Source organism: Protomyctophum parallelum, assembly GCF_964188405.1.
Source record: "Protomyctophum parallelum genome assembly, chromosome: 4".
Classification (NCBI taxonomy): domain Eukaryota; kingdom Metazoa; phylum Chordata; class Actinopteri; order Myctophiformes; family Myctophidae; genus Protomyctophum; species Protomyctophum parallelum.
The window spans coordinates 41,817,411-41,836,107 of record NC_139700.1 but is presented as its reverse complement, the minus strand read 5'-3'; the positions used below and the strand labels follow the sequence as shown (position 1 = coordinate 41,836,107).

General features: G+C 42.2%; 1 protein-coding gene across 1 annotated transcript in view; it reads right to left on the bottom strand.

Moving 5' to 3' along the window:
* LOC310857829 (chemokine-like protein TAFA-5) overlaps nucleotides 1–18,697 on the bottom strand; it is a gene marked incomplete at its 5' end in the record, with an annotated part of 173,423 nt that overhangs the window by 7,431 nt on the left and 147,295 nt on the right. The window contains one exon of the mRNA XM_083763757.1: nucleotides 14,229–14,333. Coding sequence (XP_083619883.1) covers nucleotides 14,319–14,333 — 15 coding nt within the window. The 3' untranslated portion in view covers nucleotides 14,229–14,318. The remainder of the gene's footprint in view (nucleotides 1–14,228; nucleotides 14,334–18,697) is intronic.

Genomic DNA, 18,697 nt, shown 5'->3' with positions numbered 1-18,697 from the left:
AAGAAAGATCACTGCCTGCTTCTGCCTCAGAACTTCTTCTCCGTAGTTTTGCCTAAGCATTTTGAGTTTTCCTGCGGTGGAGAGAATGCACTCTCCATAGTAAAATTACAACAAAACACACTCCACATATTTCACGTAAAATAAATTAGAATCACTTGAGGAGACACAGAAAAGCAGACAGTGCATTCTGTGTGTTTTTAATGGAAGCTTTCCATAATTGCTTCCAGGTGAAGAGGACTCTTGAACAAGTCTTGCTTTCAGGTGGAAACATTGTAAGTCCAAAGCCGAAACAATTATATAAAATAGTGTAGTGCGGCTCAGGCAAAGAAAAGTTGAAGATACAGTCTAGTGCGGCTCAGGAAAAGTTGAAGATACAAGGTTTCTGCCCGACAGTGTCTAAGTACACCTTTAGGGGGCGGGAATCATGTTGAATTATTCATGACTGCCGTCTTGTAAAAAAAAAAGCTGAAAATCAGCCAAAAAGAGTCACACAAGGACAACATGGATTAGCAGTTTCCTCCTGTATCCCCCTGTCTTCTGGAAACACCTCCACACATTTAATCGCCTCACGACGCTCCATTTCAAATTGCTTAAACAAAAGGCATCGAGTGGCATTTGCAGACTACACACAGTTTTTTTTTCGTAACCAAAATGTCAAATACCGGTATCCATAGTCTACACAGGCTCACAATGTTGTGAACTTGTATAGAACTGCCTGTTTTTGGCACTTAATTCTTCTCGGCCAAATGTTCTTCTGTTCTTTCTTGCCAATTATTTTTTGAATTTGGCTGAATATTCTTATACGTTTGTCTTACCTGATGTTCTGGTAATCTGGTATCTCATAGACATAATGCTTTTTTTCTGTTTCGCCTAATGTTCATCCATTTTTGCCCAATGATTTGTATACTGTAGGTTTTATCTAATATTAATCAATAATTATTGCCTAATGTTCCACCATTTCACTTTCTCTTTTGTTTGTTGCTGTATGTGCTTCTATTTTTTGTCTGAGGATCTTCTATTTCTGCCTAATGTCCCATTATATTTCTGCCTAATCTCTCTCTCTCTCTCTCTCTCTCTATTTCTCTGTGTTTTTGTGTGCTCATTCTATGGCATGTTCACCTATTATGTTTTTTTTACAGAATAAGGGGCACTCTAGAGTCCATGTGGGGAAGATACTGTACCATTCCTCAACCTCGCTTAAAATTCTGCTTCCACGTCTGACAATATGTGGGACCGCTCGATATTTCACCAGTCAAGAGTCACACGATCGTTACGGATGAAGGAAGAAGGGGGTAATTTGCTGTCACACGGGAGTATTCAAAAATCATTTTGTTGCCATTGGGCAGAAACCCCATTTCTCCGCGTTTCATCTTTTTCTGTTTTGTCGTATATTAATGCCCGACTTCATCACACAAGAGTGTGACATAAATGTAGTGAAAATAAACGATCTACAAGCTCACAGCGCGACACAACATTGTGAGTTTGAAGATCAGCTATTTTCACAATTAAAAAAAAAGGTTTTGGACATACAAGGTTTCCACCGGACAATGACAACGTTCTGTGTGGTTCACTAGCCTGCAGTCTGCAGTTATTGTTGTTTTCCACAGCTCTGCACTTGAAAAGTACTTTTTGACTTTTGCTGTCTGTCTGCCTGCTTGTCTGATTATCTTTGCAGCCTGGCAGTGCCTTCCCTGTCTCGTTTGCAGTTTGTGCCGAAATCAAAATGAAGGTACTTTGCATTCATTCGTTTTGTGGTTGTATGCATAGAGAGAGGAGCTAAATAAATAAATAAATATGAATTCTAATCAGAACTCAATCTCTTCAGAAAATAAAGAGGGACACCTTTTAACACTTAGACACGCTAGCATTTATTGACCAATTATGATATAATTCACGCCAGCATTTTCCCCACTTATTTTGAAAAGCCACATTTCTAGACTTCTGAACACAAACTAGGAGGTTGAACGGGTCCTGGACAGGTCTTGTTTACCAAACGGATCTATCCGGTGCACTGGAGGGCTCCACATCGTCGGCTCTGTGCTATCAAATGAACCTTGTTTTGACCAAAAATGCCATCTGGGACAAGGAATAGGAGATACAGGCGATTGAAAGAAACAGATAGACGGAGAAGGAGATCAGAGAATCGGAGTGGCAGGGGCGCTATTGCAGTCGCTGTACTGCACTGTTGTGACGAAAAGAGAGTTGAGTCAGAAGGCAAAGCTCTCTGTCTACCGAGCAATCTTTGTCACCTATGGTCATGAAGTGTGGGTCATGACCGAAAGAATAAGGTCACGAATACAAGCGGACAAAATGAATTTTCTTCGACAGGTGGCTGGCATCTCCCTTAGAGATAGGGTGAGAAGTTCAGTCACATGAGAGAGACTCGGAGTAGAACCGCTGCTCCTTCGCCTGGAAAGGAGCCAGCTTAGGTGGTTCGGGCATCTGGTTAGGATGCCTCTCGGGCGTCTCCCTAGGGAGGTCCTCGAGGAACGTCCCACTGGGATGAGACCCTGGGGCAGACCAAGGCGCAGTTGGAGGAAACACATCGACTCACTGGCCTTGGAACGTCTCACACTCTGGTGGAGCTGTTTCTGGATGGATGGATGGATGGATGGATGGATGGATGGTTTTATTGACATACATCTACTGCAATGGCGGGGTAAGTGTTTTAAATATGTAAATATAGAAGCAGTTTAACACATGTTATTATTATTATTATTATTATTATTACTTTTTTTCTGTTTCTTTATTGAATGCACAACATGAATAAATTTGAATATTCGTTTTGGGCACATGAAGAAGTTCTCACATTCCAAACGCAGAAGGAAGCCAATCTCTTCTAAAGTTAATATGAAGCTTATTAATAGGCAAAAGTACATAAGCCCACCAAATGAAATAACTTCCCCTTGGAGATTGATAAAGGTAATCTTCTCATATTTGCAGAGCAAATATAGAATTATATAAACTTCTCACTTTCTTCCGTATTCTGGGAATCAATCAATGGCACAGATTTTCAGTTCAAACAGCTCATACAGTACATAATCGTTGCTATCGGGAAGAAACGTCTTATGTTCATATTCAAACTTTTTGTGTATTGTCGTAAATGAATGCCCTACTTGATTATACTACAGAATCACACAAAAGCACCAAAAGTAGCAGATTCACAAGCTTGAAACGTGGCGTGAAGCAACACATTTTGAGCTTGTAGATCCGCTACTTTTGCCATTTTTTTCATTTGAATCCTGAAAAGTAACCGTCTTGGATATATGAGATTTCCACCCGACAGAGATGATATAAATACAGGTTTTTAACCACATAAACCCTAGACCTAGTTAACTGGACCTGAGTTGTCTATGTACCTTTTCTGTCTACAACGAATCTCTTAAGGCGTCGCAATGCCTTGTGAGGGTTTTAGAACTTGTGTGTGACACTGTAGAATGACAAAGTAGGACATTTATTTACAAAAAAACAAGAACACAAAATGTTAAAATATGGAGATAATTGGTTCCTGCCCGACAGCAACAAAACCTACGCGTCAATGGGAACAAACACATCCCGCAAAATGTAACATACAGACAATTTTTAAGGAACCGTTTACGGAAGCTTGTAGATTGTAGATTTGCTATTCTTTTGCCTAACACCCAATGCCCACACGCTCCCACTTCTCACCGGGGTTGCAAGTGGTTTAAATGAGTCTGTGGCAGGAATATAGATGGAACGTAATGTTTTTTTTAAGCGCCGAGGAAAACGAGGACATTATTGACTCAAGGTAGTCAGCGAGGCAGTGACCTACAGCATCGTTAGCTGGAGGTCCCTGGTGGATATCGTTTTCGGCACAACCGGTGCGAGACAGGCTGAGTGATTTTTTTCCTCGGCAGTGTGCTGAACCTCTCCCTGCTTGTGATCCACGCCTGCTGTGTTGTTTGGCACGAGACGAGCAGCTGTCCTCGCCATGGCGGCTTGGTGAGTAAAGAAGCATTTTTGATTGGCCAACTTGAAGCCTGGGCCGGCCCAATGGGATCAATTAAGCTGGAAGTGGATCAGCCCAGCACGCCTGTCATGTGCTCATCTCCATGCTATGGCTCCCCAAACGGGAGAAGCGCTTTTTTCTCTGCATTGTTTGGGCGGTTTAGGTATACAGACAGAAACACACGATAACAAGAGTTCATACATGACTGTTACATACTGTAGCGTTGCTGTCTGGCTGAGACCTTGTATCTCCATAATTTCAACTTTTGGGGTTTCTTTTTTTCTTTAATTAACACCCTACTTCGTCTTACAAGAGTATCGCCTTAGAGTATCTACGAGCTCGCAATGTGTCACATCGCATTACGTGCATCATGAGCTTTTCCGCTGGCAATTTCCGCTATTTACTAAACACATTTTTAAAGTGGAAGTAAAAGTGGTTAGTGTGTCTGTGGGTTTGTATAAATGATTGAACCAATGAAATGTATTAACAAGAGCTTGTGACTAAATAATGAACATGAAACATTGGAACCATTGGAATAGCTTTTATTTAATTAATGCTGAAAAGTAGCGGTTTTGGACATACAAGGTTTCCCCCCCGATAACGCCGATATGTTAGATTATATACTAAGCTAACCAGCCACACATGCAGTGGTGAGAACGGGCTGCCAGATGGCCAGATGTAGCCTAACTCTGGAAGGAACCCAGATATGAATACGTATGAAGTTATGACACCATTTGCATGCCAAGTACATGTCGTCGCTGTCCGGTGGAAACCTTGTATGTCCCCAAAACCTGCTCCATGTGCCGCATACTGATGCCCACTGTGTTAATCTGATCTCAGGTCAGAATGGGTTAAATGGAATTACCATGACACAGTGAATATATCGTCTCTGTCGGGGGTGTCCAAAGCTGTTACTTTTCAGGATTCAAATTCAAAAGAGTCAAACGTACTGTAGCAGATCAACACGCTCAAAACACGTCGCTTCGTGGCCTAGCATAGCACATACAATAACACAATGGCAAATGACACTGATCATTCCCTCTATCGCTAGTTCGAACTCATGCCATCTGGACAAAGATACAGAACCTTGAAGTGGGAAAAGGTTCATTTTTGCATGAGTTCCCGTTCCCTCAGCCAATGCGGCATTCAACAAACTGCCCCAATAGAAATTTGCCAATTTTGACTATTTTGGAAAACATTTTAAAATAGTTCAACTAGCCGATCTACATCGACCCGTTTTGAGCTATTTTAAAAGTTTCGGGATAAGGGGTAAGATTTAGCCCCTCGTGTAATTGTCTTGGTGTTGTGTCGTGTGATATTGTGATATATAGTTTTTGTTGTTGTTGAAGAACAGAATGTGAAGACAAATATCCCTTTGGGGACAATGAATAAAGACCATTGTTATTGTATCATCAGGTAAGACGTACATTTCCGGGGGGGAGGGGGGGGGGGGGGGAAACACACACAAAATGTAGCATAATATTATGGAGATACAAGGTTTCTGCCCCGAGAGCAACGATATTCAAGTGGCACTCAAAACATGGGAATCAGCAATCAATCTCTACCAACCCCAACACAATTTGATTACTGTAGACTTGCACTATAAGGCCCTGTCTACAGATTACAGATTCAATTGTGTACATTAACAGAAATAACTAATACTACCACTCCATCTTGGTGCTTATCTCTGCGTGCAAAAGTGCCAGCTGCTGAATGCTGTCGCTCGCTGCATGGACCCCGGAGGGACTGGCGAGATTCTGTCATTGTGAGAAGTGCTCTGTAGGGAATGGACTGGCTCATGGTGCTGCAGTCAGTCAGAGATACAGTAAGCAACGAGGTCTATGAAAACAAGACCCAAAAAAGCGACTATAATAGGCCAACATGCCGTGATGTGATGCACTATGAGCTTGTATAGATCTGCTATTGAAATAAGTTAAACATTTTGAATATTCTTTTGAAACGTTTTTTTAACTACACAAACCTGGTACGGGGGGTGGTCACAACATATCTACAACTAAGCTGTCCGAAGCAAGCCCAAAAAAGCAAGTACACATTAGGAACAAGTCCAAAGAATCAACAGAAAGCTTATTCATAGGCAAAAAAATATAATAATACATAAGCCCACCAAATGAAAGACCTTCCTCCATGGCGATTAATAAAAGGTAATCTTCTCATATTTCCAGAGCAAATATTGACCTTTATACCCGTCGAAAGAGAGTATTGGCAAAGCTAATGGCATCTTAAGTGACCGAATACACACGGCAATCTTACAGCAATTTGACTCTTTAAGAAAGAAATCTGTGCATGGCAGGAATATAAAATATATAGGCTTACTGTATATGTTTTAGTGCTGAGGACATACCTTGAGACATTATAGACTCAAGGTATCAGTGAGCACTGCAGCAGGGCTGTCAATCGTCCCTTGAAACACAGAACTGTCCCTTATTTGGAAACTAAAAGACTTGTCTACAGTAATCAATTGTGTTTATGGGCAGAAACCATATTCTAACTTTTGTGTGTGTTGTTTTTCCCCCCCCGGAAATTAACGTCCTACCTGATCATACAATAGCAATGGTCTTTATTCATTGTCCCCAAAGGGATATTTGTCTTCACATTCTGTTCTTCAACAATAACAGCAACAACAAAAACACAAAACAACATATCACAAGACACGACACAACACCAAGACAATACACGAGGGGCTATAGCTTGCGTCAACCCTCAACTTATTTGCCTTTTAACCCATTCTGGTCGGGAACCCCTGTTGGTGTTTTAAGCATTACGTTATGCTTTAGCTATTGCAAAATATTTTTGAAAAATTGGGAAAATGTGGCTGATGTGGTTGATATTCTTTCAGAGCGAACGTTTTTAATTCATATCTTTGCATCTGGGAGGTCCCTGAAACAACATATTTTCAGATGGCGTCGGCAGTCAATTTCATATAATTTCTGGGGTCTTTGAGAACCACTGACGGCGGGGCTCCACCGGGCGCAAACGCAACGCGGGCAGTGGAGCCACCCTTCATTGATTAAAAAGGGAACATTCCCTGACGGTGACCGAGACGTGGCGCTGACGGTGGAGCCCCGGTGTCACATAGAAAGGTTTTTCAGAAAACGGTAACCTGGTGCAGGGGTCACAACATATCTACAACTAGCTGTCCCGAAGCAAGCTCAAAAAAGCAAGTACACATTAGGAACAAGCCCAAAGAATCTACAACCAAACTAACCAACATTTATGTTACTTAAGTGACTTTACAGAAAAACAAGCACAACGTCGCTTATGAATAATAAGCAGACTTGGTAACACTGCTGCCATCTCATTGGTGAAGCCCATTAGTGCTGGACTTTGTCATGTCAGATAAGCAAAATGTTCTCACCTGTTGCTAGTCACTATTTGCAAATCGTCATAGCATGGTCATGTAGAGCTATGTAATGCATGGATCTGTCTCCATCTATGTGTGTTCTCCTGTTGTGTGCTATGAACACATGTCTCATATCCGGGAGGCTGCATCTTGCATGTGGCCGTCTCCGAGAGCTCTCGACTTTTGTTAAATGAATCCATCAATGAATTCCACTCTATCCTGTTTCTTTTTTCACAAGTCATGCTGTCACACTTTAATTCCTTTAACGTCTTCTATTCCCCAGACCTGCGTTGTTATAATACATGTTGATGTTTCCCATGGGAGAAGGGGGGAGGGGGAGGGATTACCCCTCTGAGGCTGACAACACCATTAACACTTCCACAGACAACCCCTCAGGAGGTATAGTGTTATTATCTGTACATGCGGCGCAGCCCCACGCGCGCCCACTCTCCGAGGGTGAGCGCACAAATGGGCATGTCGAAAGGGCCGCTGGCCGTGCTTGAACACAGCGGGGGTGACACCCTTCTGCCATAATTGTGGCCCCAGAGGATGTCAGCAAAATCCTAATGGCCTGCTGCAAACCATGGGAGGTTCCCATAACAGTCCCACATACAGTAGGCCCCCACCATGTGATCGAATGGCCATTCGCTTACCTAATATTAAATATTGTCATACATACCGCACGTTTCAAGATGGTGGATATGAATTGACCCCTTTTTTTTTTTTAAGATTTTTTTTTTTTGCGGCTTACGCCTTTTATTGATTTTTTAAGGGATAGAAAGTAGGCTGACAGGAAACGGGAGAGAGATGGGGGGATGACATGCGGTAAAGGCCGTGTCGGGTCCGGGAGTCGAACCCGCGGCACACCGCGACTGGATCACCAGTCCGGTGCCCAGACCGTTACGCTACGGCCTGGGCCAGTTGACCCCTTTTTTCTCTTCTTTTTTTAGCACTAGCCCCCCTAGCCCCTCCAACGTCTGGCTTTCACACATGACGTCATGTGGCAGCCAAGTCTATGGACTTTTAATGATTGTCTAATTCATGCCACCTCCCCCCCGGCCCCCATCACTTCACACAAGTGTGATTTATGTTTTACAGCTTGTTTTACACTGACTGAGCAGACGCCTGAGGCAGAACTATAGGACCCTGTCAGTGCATGAGAATGAACCCATATAAGTTGTGCTGTGCTGAGTCTCCCATTGACAGGCCATGCGTATAGTGCCAGATATGGCTGATTACAAGCTCTGCCTGTCACCAATATGTTGCTTAACACATGAACGCTCCTCTCCCCCACTTTCCTGGCCCACGCGACCCCTGAGACAGAGAACTGTTTACCAGAAGCTTCTAGCCACATACTAACCAGCGTCAGACAATCACAGCAATCTGCCCACAGCTGCGCCTCAATATACTTTAGGCGCCGTCAACAATCAGTGATTATTGGTACCGCTGGATGTACAGAGAGGACCAGGAAAATAGTATTTGTTTTCCCTATATTCGACATAATATTAATGTCCCGAACAACGCGTTCATAGGACGTGTGTACACGTCCTAGCGCAGCCTCAATGATATCAGGCGAGGGGAGAATATTCTGAATTCTGACAGACAGACGGACGGACAGCCAGACGTACATTAACCCAACGAAGTTTAACTCGGTACTTTAACAACCTAATCAACGAGTAGCAGAGAGAAGTACCGTAGCGGTAGTGAGTGTAAACAGACAGATCAAAAGTAATTTGCTCGATTTCAATACAATGTATAAAGCCATTTCCACGATAAATATGCTGCTTCCCCGTAAATTGGAAAGCATAAGGGCTTGTTTGGCTGGGGGAAGGAGCATAATTGCTTTTTGATAAATTGTAGCCGGCAATGAATATGTTTCGAGAGCCGAGCAATGTGGGCTGAGCTCAATTCCTATTTATTTCAGTTCCATGGCAAAACAAGCAGGAAATTGTCTCGTTAATATTGCAAAAGAAGTCTCCCAGTGTAGCTCTTTAAAATATTAAAGAATCCTACAAGATACCCCCTTCGATATTCCGGGCGTGCAATAGATATTGTTGGATATTTAATGTACTGAGTATATTCATTTATTTATTTAAAAGGCTGATTAATGCCCAATTTATGCTCCGTCATTCAATTATGTCACGTGCCGAATATAGCCAATTTACTAGTAGTCTCTTTCCAGTGTGCGGCGCGGGCCAGACGACAATGGATAAAGGCTTTCCACAGCGAGACACGACTGCAGGTGACGTGTCTGCCCTGTGTCAAGATGTTGCCTCAAGCTCGACTACTCCTCTCTTCTGTATCCGTCATCGTCAATTCCTTCTCTTCTTTACAGTGAACACTACCTGGCCTGCACTCTCTAAATGATGCTCCACTTCTCCCCTTTTTTCAGTGCACTCTACCTGCTAACAGTAATGACACACACTCTTATATAAAACACATGAAACCCTTAACCAGAGGTGGAGATTGGCTTAGGACCTTTTGGATCCACTATGCATACCCATACATACATTCCCCCTGGTCTGAATTTTATATATTGTATATAGAGGGGCTGGGTAAAAGAGGAGAGGCCCTGGTTTTCTATTTAGCTTTTTACCCCTTTTTTAGTCGTTACGCCAATCGATTCATCCCCACAAACCTTTCTGTGTATCGTCACTGCTGTCGCGTCCTACTGGCTCACCTGCCAGTGAGGACGCATACAGCCTTCATTCTACATCTCCCGCCGGACATTAACAGGTGTTGCCATAGTAGTGCACTGACAAATACATGTCACCCGCCCTGCCCCTGGCTTCTCTCCCCCGATCACGGGCTAATTGTGCTCGTATAGAGTAAACACTCAACAGAGCGTGATGATGGACCTTTTAACTTGTTAACAAAAGTAAATAGTTTTAATATATCTCCCCCGGATACACCCCCTTTAATTTGTGTGTACAAATTAAACCCCCCCACCCCCCCCCCCCCCCCCCCCCACCACCACCACCACCACACCACACACACATTGTCTAATTTGGCTGAAAGTCGGCAGTGGGCATGATTACACATTTCACATTCCGCATTCATAGATCCTGTTGCACGAAACGAGATGCATGGCTAATGAATGGCAGGAGATATGATTGCCACGCTGCAAGGCAAATTAAATCAAGGGCAGTTTACAGCTGCCATGAGACAGAGTGGGCGAGTTCTGACACACAACGGATTCCGTGTTTACAGCCGAGCGGAATCTCTGTTCATTAACCCATACTAGGCGGGAAGCCCTTTTGATGTTTTAACTAAGCATTATGCTATACTTTAGCTATTGAAAAATAGCAGATCTACAAGCTCATACGAGCTTGTAGTTCTGCTATTTTAGAAAAAATCGTAAAAATGCGGCACAAATCTTTGAATATATATTCTTTCAGACGCTGTAATATGATCAAATGTTCGCTTCTTTCAGAGTAAACGTTTTTTTTTATTTCGGCGTCAAGCCTATAAATGGGTTAAAAACTAGGGTCAAGCGGCAACATGGATCAGTGGAGAGAAATTTATGGAAATTCCACTGTGTGAAAAAATCGTAGTTTACAAGACTGCACGGGAAGAAAAATGAAAAGGATTGCTCGCACGTTAATATCTAATGAGTTTTTGCGTGGGTTTTTGAAATACAAGACAAACTTGTGCCATGTGAATGCTCTTAATGTTATACTGCCAATACTGTCGTCTATGAATATTGATGGAGGAGGGCTTTTAAAAATACATTGTGGTTGTTATATAGTTCCTTTATTGTTTAATAAAAGATGAGAACTTCTGTACATCTCTGTCTTGACAATACCTTCCTCTCACTACACTGAGCACTCAGTTAATTATGCAGTACAAGTCTGTACATGTCAGCCGTAAAACAAAATGTCAGTCACTCGGATTCGCTAATCATCACTAGGTCATATGAACCACCCTCGCTTAGATGCATAACATTCTGCAAAAAAGAAAAAGAAAAAAAGTCATATCCCATAACAGGAAAGAGTCTACACATAACCTCATCCTATAATTGGTAGACTGTTGTACTGAATGCAGGAATAAATCCTTTATCTAACACCCATCGAGCATATTGTCTCTCTCGGGTGGAAATCTCATATGTCCAGGATTCAAATTAAAATGTAGTATGGCAAAAGTAACAAATCTACAAGCTTAGTGCCACGTTTCAAGCTTGTTGATCTACGTTTGCAGCGTGTGGCGCTGTAGCGTGATGAAGTAGTGCATTGATTTATGAAAGTATGACGGTTTAGACAGCAACAATATAATATTTGTACAGACTATATTCCAGTGCATAACATCTGTGCGCCGCTGTGCAAGACATGCTACTAATGCCTCTTTTAGACGGCGACCATCTCCAGATAAAACGTCAAAGTCCAGTTGCGTTCTCATTTTTTATTGACCCTTTACATGAGAACGCACACTTTATGAAAACGCTAGAATGTCGCTAGGTGGCGGTAACGGGCTGCCAAATAGACCAGTCACCCACGAGAAGAGCCAGCTCCCCCTTCACGCAACCCTATCGGGGTTTTGCTTCCAGAACACAACGTGGTTGTGGCCGTCGCTCGCTGCCTGCTTTCGCATCGAGGTGACAGACAAGCTGACAGACAGCCCAGAGCATGCAGGCAGAGCGCGCCACTGGATGGATATATATTTTAGAATACATTAGGCTACATAAACGCTGCTGCCACCTATCGCAAGGCATTTTATTTACATCATGGTTTTACATTCACCATCGCTGATGAGCAGCGCTTTGTAGGCGAGGAGGGAGGCTTGTTCAGGAACTCCATTATCCCATATGGCTCTGCATCAGTGTAATAAACATATGCGCTGTGAGCCAACGTGAGCCATGATGTCATAAGTTTTGCGGATTCACCGTTTTGCCTGTTTACATGGAGAAGGGATAAAACGGCATTCTCACTCTGGAAGGTGGTTTCACTTTGTTGCGTTTTCACCTCCTGAAAACACCGTTCTCGTCTAAAGGGACACCAGCAAACGATACTTTATTTTGCCGTTTCTATGAACACCATTCTCGTGTAAAGACCACCTGAGAGTGTCTAACCAGAAGTATCGGAAGAGTAAGGGTACGGTCCAAGGAAGTTGTGTTGACGCTTAGTAGATCTTTCTACATTCCCCTTGTTGTAATTGTTCAAAAAAGACAGCTTCAGGGGAAGTATAACAAGGCCCTAATAAACACGCTCTGCATAAGGTCATTACCAGAGCGACAAGGAAAGGCTCTTGGAATATAAGCCAATATGTTCCCTAGACCCCTACTCCAGTCGCTAAATAACTTATATTCCATTGGAGTCAATGATGACTTGTTGCAACTTTACACTTGGGTTTATTACCGTAGTAAACTTTAATGTTTTCAATCCCTAATTTCAAGTTTTCTTCCTTCAGCGTGATTTGCGTTTTTGTAAATATTGGTGCCATTCATTTTTAAGATGGATGATAAAGCAGGGTATGTTCCGGGGCTTGTGATTTGGATTTATTACCGTAGTAAAATTTGCATAAAGACTTTATGCTTTCAATCCCTAATTTCAAGTCTTTTGTATGTTCCGTGGCTTGTGATTGGGTTCTACTGGTGAAGACCCAACCCTCGCTCCCCTTCCACCCAATAGCATTTGTTTCAGTTGCTTTTCGGGACTGGAGATTCCAAGATGGTGGATTTGAATTTGCTCAAATAATGACTTCAAACAGGTCTATAGAAACCTGGATCGTTACCAGGGTTTTTTGAGTGGTGCAGCCACTCCAAAGACCAGCGATGTGTGTCCCTTTGTCCGTCCCTATGGCTGTTTAGGGTCCCTATGTCTGTTTAGGGTACCAACAGGTGACAAAGTGGTGCTGTTGAGCTTCACACTGTGCACAGGTGCATTATGGGAATACTCAGACAACCAATAGTCAGACAACCAATAGTCAGACAACCAATGGTCAGACAACCAATACTCAGACAGCCAATAGTCAGACAACCAATAGTCAGACAACCAATAGTCACAATTCCATGTGCTTGTCAGAGTGGGTGGAATCCAGTTCAAAGATGATCATTAACTGAAAGGTTTGGGAACCCTCTTGCACTATACAGTGAAAATCAGTATAGCGTTAAAACGTTTTACGTTAAAACGTAAAACTTATTTCTTGTTCGATAAAGTTCATGTCTATTGATTACAATAAATTATTCCTATAATGACATCATATCGTCTCATTTGGGTGGAAACCTCATGCGTCCAAAACTGTTACTTTTCAGGATTCAAATTCAAAAGTAGCAAAATAGCAGATTGACGAGCTCAAAACACCATGCAGAGAGCTTGTGGATTTGCTCCTTTTGATGCTTTTGTGTGACATCATAGTATGATCAAGTTCATTTACGAACAAACACAAGGCTAGAAAAAGGAGATTAGAGGTGTCTGCTCGACAACAACGATATATTGACAGAAAAGAGTGAAAAACTAAACGGATTGGTCAAGCATCTCTCTGAGACAACAAAGACAGAAATGGTCTGACGTGGATATAAGCGGCCGGAGCCGCTTGTCAATCTATAAAACAAGCCTCCAGCTGGATACTAAATGGGATTCTCAGGCTGACAAAGCTTGTAGGGAATGTCTGAAACTGGCAAAATGAACTGTGGGTTGACAGGCTTTATTATTCAGTGTGAAGACGGACTGCTCAGCCCACGCCGAGCGAATAAAGTCAGAGAGGGAATAAAGATATCTATCAGTTTTATAGCAAGGACACAAGGAAGGGAGGACAGAGGACAGAGGGGAAGGAACGAAGGAGGGAGGAGAGAAGGAAGGATGGAAGATTATTATTGAGAAGGAAGGAATAAACATGGAGGGAGGGAAGGAAGGAAGGAAGGAAGGAAGGAAGGAAGGATAAAAAGAAGTATACATTAAATACCGTAGGTGCAGGGAACTCTTAACCTCGGGACAATGCAGAGGAATAGCAGCCAAACAGGTAGATGGGATGGAGCCAGGGTGTGCTGGAGCGCTAGTCTTGGGTAGTCTGTGGGTTACACATTAATTTAGATTAGACTCTCTAGGCATCTCTGTCTCTGTCTGTCTGTCTCTCTCTCTCTCTCTCTCTCTCTCTCTCTCTCTCTCTCTCTCTCTCTCTCTCTCAATTCAATGGCCTTTATTGGCATGAGAAAACATACGTTTACCAATGCAAAAAGCACAATACAACAATACAATACAATCAAAACAAAATGTATGTACATTTGAAAGTCAGAATCTTCAATAAATCAATTTCTGTGGTGGCCTGTCATGCATCCATGGCACAGGGGTGAGACAGGAGTGAGCTTGAACAGAAGTTAAACAATAGACCTATAGTCACACTCATGTTAAAATGAACTATAAATACATGCACTGACCCTGACGTGATTTGAACACGCAACCTTCTGATCTGGAGTCAGACGCGCTACCGTTGCGCCACAGAGTCACATTCAAACAGAACCGTTTTGGTTATCATACTCACAAAGACAGCACTACTAGACCACTGTTGAAAGAACAACCAGATTGTCTTCAGAATATCTCTTCAGTGAAGTCAACATAATTGTAGTTCTTAGTTGCCATTTTCCATCTGTAAGTAACAATTTGTTTTGTGGGGGTGAGTAAATGTTGACCCTGACGTGATTTGAACACGCAACCTTCTGATCTGGAGTCAGACGCGCTACCGTTGCGCCACAGAGTCGTATTCTGTGGTGGCCTGTCATGCAGTCATGGCACAGGAATGAGACAGGAGTTACACAATAGACCTAGTCTATTGAACAGAAGTTAAACAATCAACCTAGTCACACTCATGTTAAAATGAACTATAAATACATGCACTGACCCTGACGTGATTTGAACACGCAACCTTCTGATCTGGAGTCAGACGGGCTACCGTTGCACCACAGAGTCACATAGTGTTTTTCTGCCATGGTGGCGAAGGCATTTTTCTGATATGACATATTCAGATTTTTGTGTCACTTGTTATTCGTTAATAAATCAATTTCTATCTATCAAGATCACTCGATGCAGCTAGTGCAGGAATACACACAATGATTAGTCTTCAGGGTGGTTGTGTTCCATTTGATATCCTTCTCCTATCACAGCAGCTCACAAATCTTGCTGCTGTGTTTGCACATTGGTGACCAGATTTGACTGAGAGACTGCCATCGCGCACATTCCAGCTTTTTTTATTTTTATGAGTTAATAGCACAGGCAGACTCTTCACATACTAGAGCATGTCTGAAATAAGTGTCAAAACTGTAATTGACATGTAAATATGAAAAAAATGCTTAAATATGTAGCTATTGTAATGTTAGAGACCACAGAAGTGAACCTTTCAAAGCCTGTTTTCTCAACTCGCTGTTTTCTGCAAGACATCACTCTATAAGCCATATCTCCAAAACTGGTGGGTCAAACTGAACAACCAATAATGTCAATTTGAAGCTATGATTCCCTGCTTTGATATGAAATGAAAAAACAAAAATGAAAAAAAAATCCAATGGCAGTCTCCCAGTCAAATTTGGTCACATTATTTTATTTGTTGTAGGCCTACTTTACCCAGAAGATATGGGAGGTTTTTGTCATTAGTCATGTTTTCAAAATCTCAGTGGGTGAGTGTAATCTGTGGGAAGTATGTGTCTCTGATGCCTTTGCCGGCCTTTTTCGATAGCTCACTGAGTCTGTACCTAGTTACAATTTTTCTTTGTTTTGGGTCGGTCACGGTGCTCAGGTATTCTGCCAAGTGTATTCTCTGTTTAGGGCCAGATAGCATTCTAGTTTACTCCGCTTTTGTGTTGCTTTTTTCTTTTGCTGTTTTATAATTTGGTTTAGTCCAATGGGTTTTCGATCTGGTGGCTCCGTTTGTGTTTATGCCAGGGCCAGCTGGCTGAGGGGGTATCTCTCTAGAGAGTGTTGCTGTGTGTCATCTGGGTCACTTTCTTTTAGGTGGTTGTAGAATTTAAGTGCTCTTTTTTAATTTTGATTATGAGGTCGCTGGGTCCGGAGAATGGATTTGCAGAATTCTGTGTGTAGGGTCTCGGTTTGCTAATGGTCCCCAGATCTCGCAACCATAGAGGGAAATTGGTTCTATCACAGAGTCCAGTATTTTAAGCCAGGTTTTAATTGGGATATCTATTTTGATGTCTCTTTTGTCACGCACGCACACACACACAAACACACGCTTCATATCTCTCTCTCTCTCAGCTGAGGGGTCTTTTGCCTGAAAGATGTTGAACACTGGTGCACTGTATAAAGTCAACTCTAAAACAAGTTATTTGTGCATTGGCAAAGACGTACAAGTTGTATTTAATTTCAACATCAAAGACAGCATGGAACTCTATGGGGGAACAGCATATCTATTGATGACTCATAATCAGGCTGAAACATTTTAATCAGTTCCAAAGTGGCCACTCAGAAAATAAATTACTATGCTGTGTGTTGCACTCATAGGCCAGGTGCTGCAGGCATAAATAATTATTTGTGTTTGTAAATCTTGACCCCAAATTAGTATGCAAGTTGCAAAACAAACGTGTTGTGAGCCTTGTCAATCTGCAATTTTCTAAACAATTTGAAAGTAAAAGTGAAAGTGGCTGGTTAGGGCATTTTTATGTTCATATTGAACCGATGAGAAGGGCGGGAACCCCTTTTGGTATTTTAAACATTATGTTATAATTTAGCTATTGAAAAATAGCAGATCTACAAGCTCATAGCGCGCCACCGAGTGGCGCGCTACGAGCTTGTAGGTCTGCTATTTTTGAAAAATCGTGAAAATATTTATTTCAGAAAACTGGAGGATTTCGAAGATTTGTTTTTTAATTTCGAGGTCAGGCCTAAATGGGTTAAGAGCTTATGGCTAAATAATAACTACATTGGATCCATTCGATTCTAATGGATCCAATGCAGTGGTTCCCAAACTGTTTCAGCCAGTGACCCAAAAGAGAACTCTGATGTATCCCCAGGACCTGAAAATAGCAGATCTACAAGCTCATATAACGAAGTGCAAATTCACTACTACTTAAAAGTTTGTTTTCTATTCATGGCCTTTCTTGAATTAGTTTTTAATTCATAAAATGCTTTTTTGGCAATGTTTTTTTTTAATGTAGGGAACATAAATAAAGTGACCCATACCACAGCTTATTTTATTTAGTTGGTATTTAAGCAATAAGCCACGAGAGGTCTCAGGTTACCGGGTATTTTACACTGCCTGGGGGCGTAGGTGGACCCGACGCGAAGCGGAGGGTCTTCTACCCTCCAGCCAGTGTAAAATACCCGGTAAGCTGGGGCCTCGAGTGGCTTATTGCTTTTCTAAAATGGTTACAAACATAATAGCAATATTATCCTAATAAAACTATTAAATTCACAAAAGTAGCTACACTTTGCGCCACCAGAGCGAGCGAGCCAGAGCCACAACACTTCCTTGTTTTGCTCCGTAAGTAGCCTATGTGACGGGAGAATAGCGCTTGATGTATTTATGGGGCTGCCTGGAGCCACACATTCACAGTCATATGAGCAGGGCGGTGCTTAGACGCCCGCACGGCATGTGTTTGTAAAGCAATCAAGCACTCCCCTTTCCCAGTTCAGCTAGAAGGCTGCAGTTTGATACAAAGTGATTGAAGGAGTGGGTTATCGGTGAAATTTACACCGGTCACGTGACGGTAACCAGCCAATCAGAATGAAGTATTGGGACTACCCGTTTTAGAATGGTATTTTTTCACTGTCAGCTGATGCTTCACAATGAGTTAAATCGCTGGGCTTTGTTTATTTTTATCAGTGGTGCAACCACTCCCTTACGGAGCTATGTGTGTGGGTGGGTGTGGCTGGGTAGCTGGGTATGAGCACGAAAACAACATGATTGTTTTTCACCACCTGTGCGCAACCTATGCCCATGCCACAATGCCATTGAGACCGCATGGTATTTGCAATGTAAAAACCTAATTACATGACCCAGGGCGATAGTGGCTTCTACAGACTTCGGTTCCCTATTGAAATGACACGTTAATAATACTTTCAAAAGAGACTGTATCAGAGGTATCGTAAATGGAAATGATACACACTGGAAACAATTGTTAAATTATTCCATTGATCCGGCCCTTATGTTGTAGGAACAAAGTTAAAGATGGATGGAAGGAAGGTAAAAAGGAAGGAGGAGAAAAGATTCAAATGTCTGAAATTCTTTATTAGGAACAATCCCTTGAGATGAACCATCTCGTTTTCAAGGGGGTCCGCAAATAATAACAATTTCTTTGATAGACTCACTTTTTCTAACTCTTGGTGTGTTTTTTGTGAATAATGTGACACATGGAAAGAAACAATGAACAATGAAAAATCATATTGGCTGGGAAATTTGCCAAAATGACTCCATCCTCATAATCAAACTTA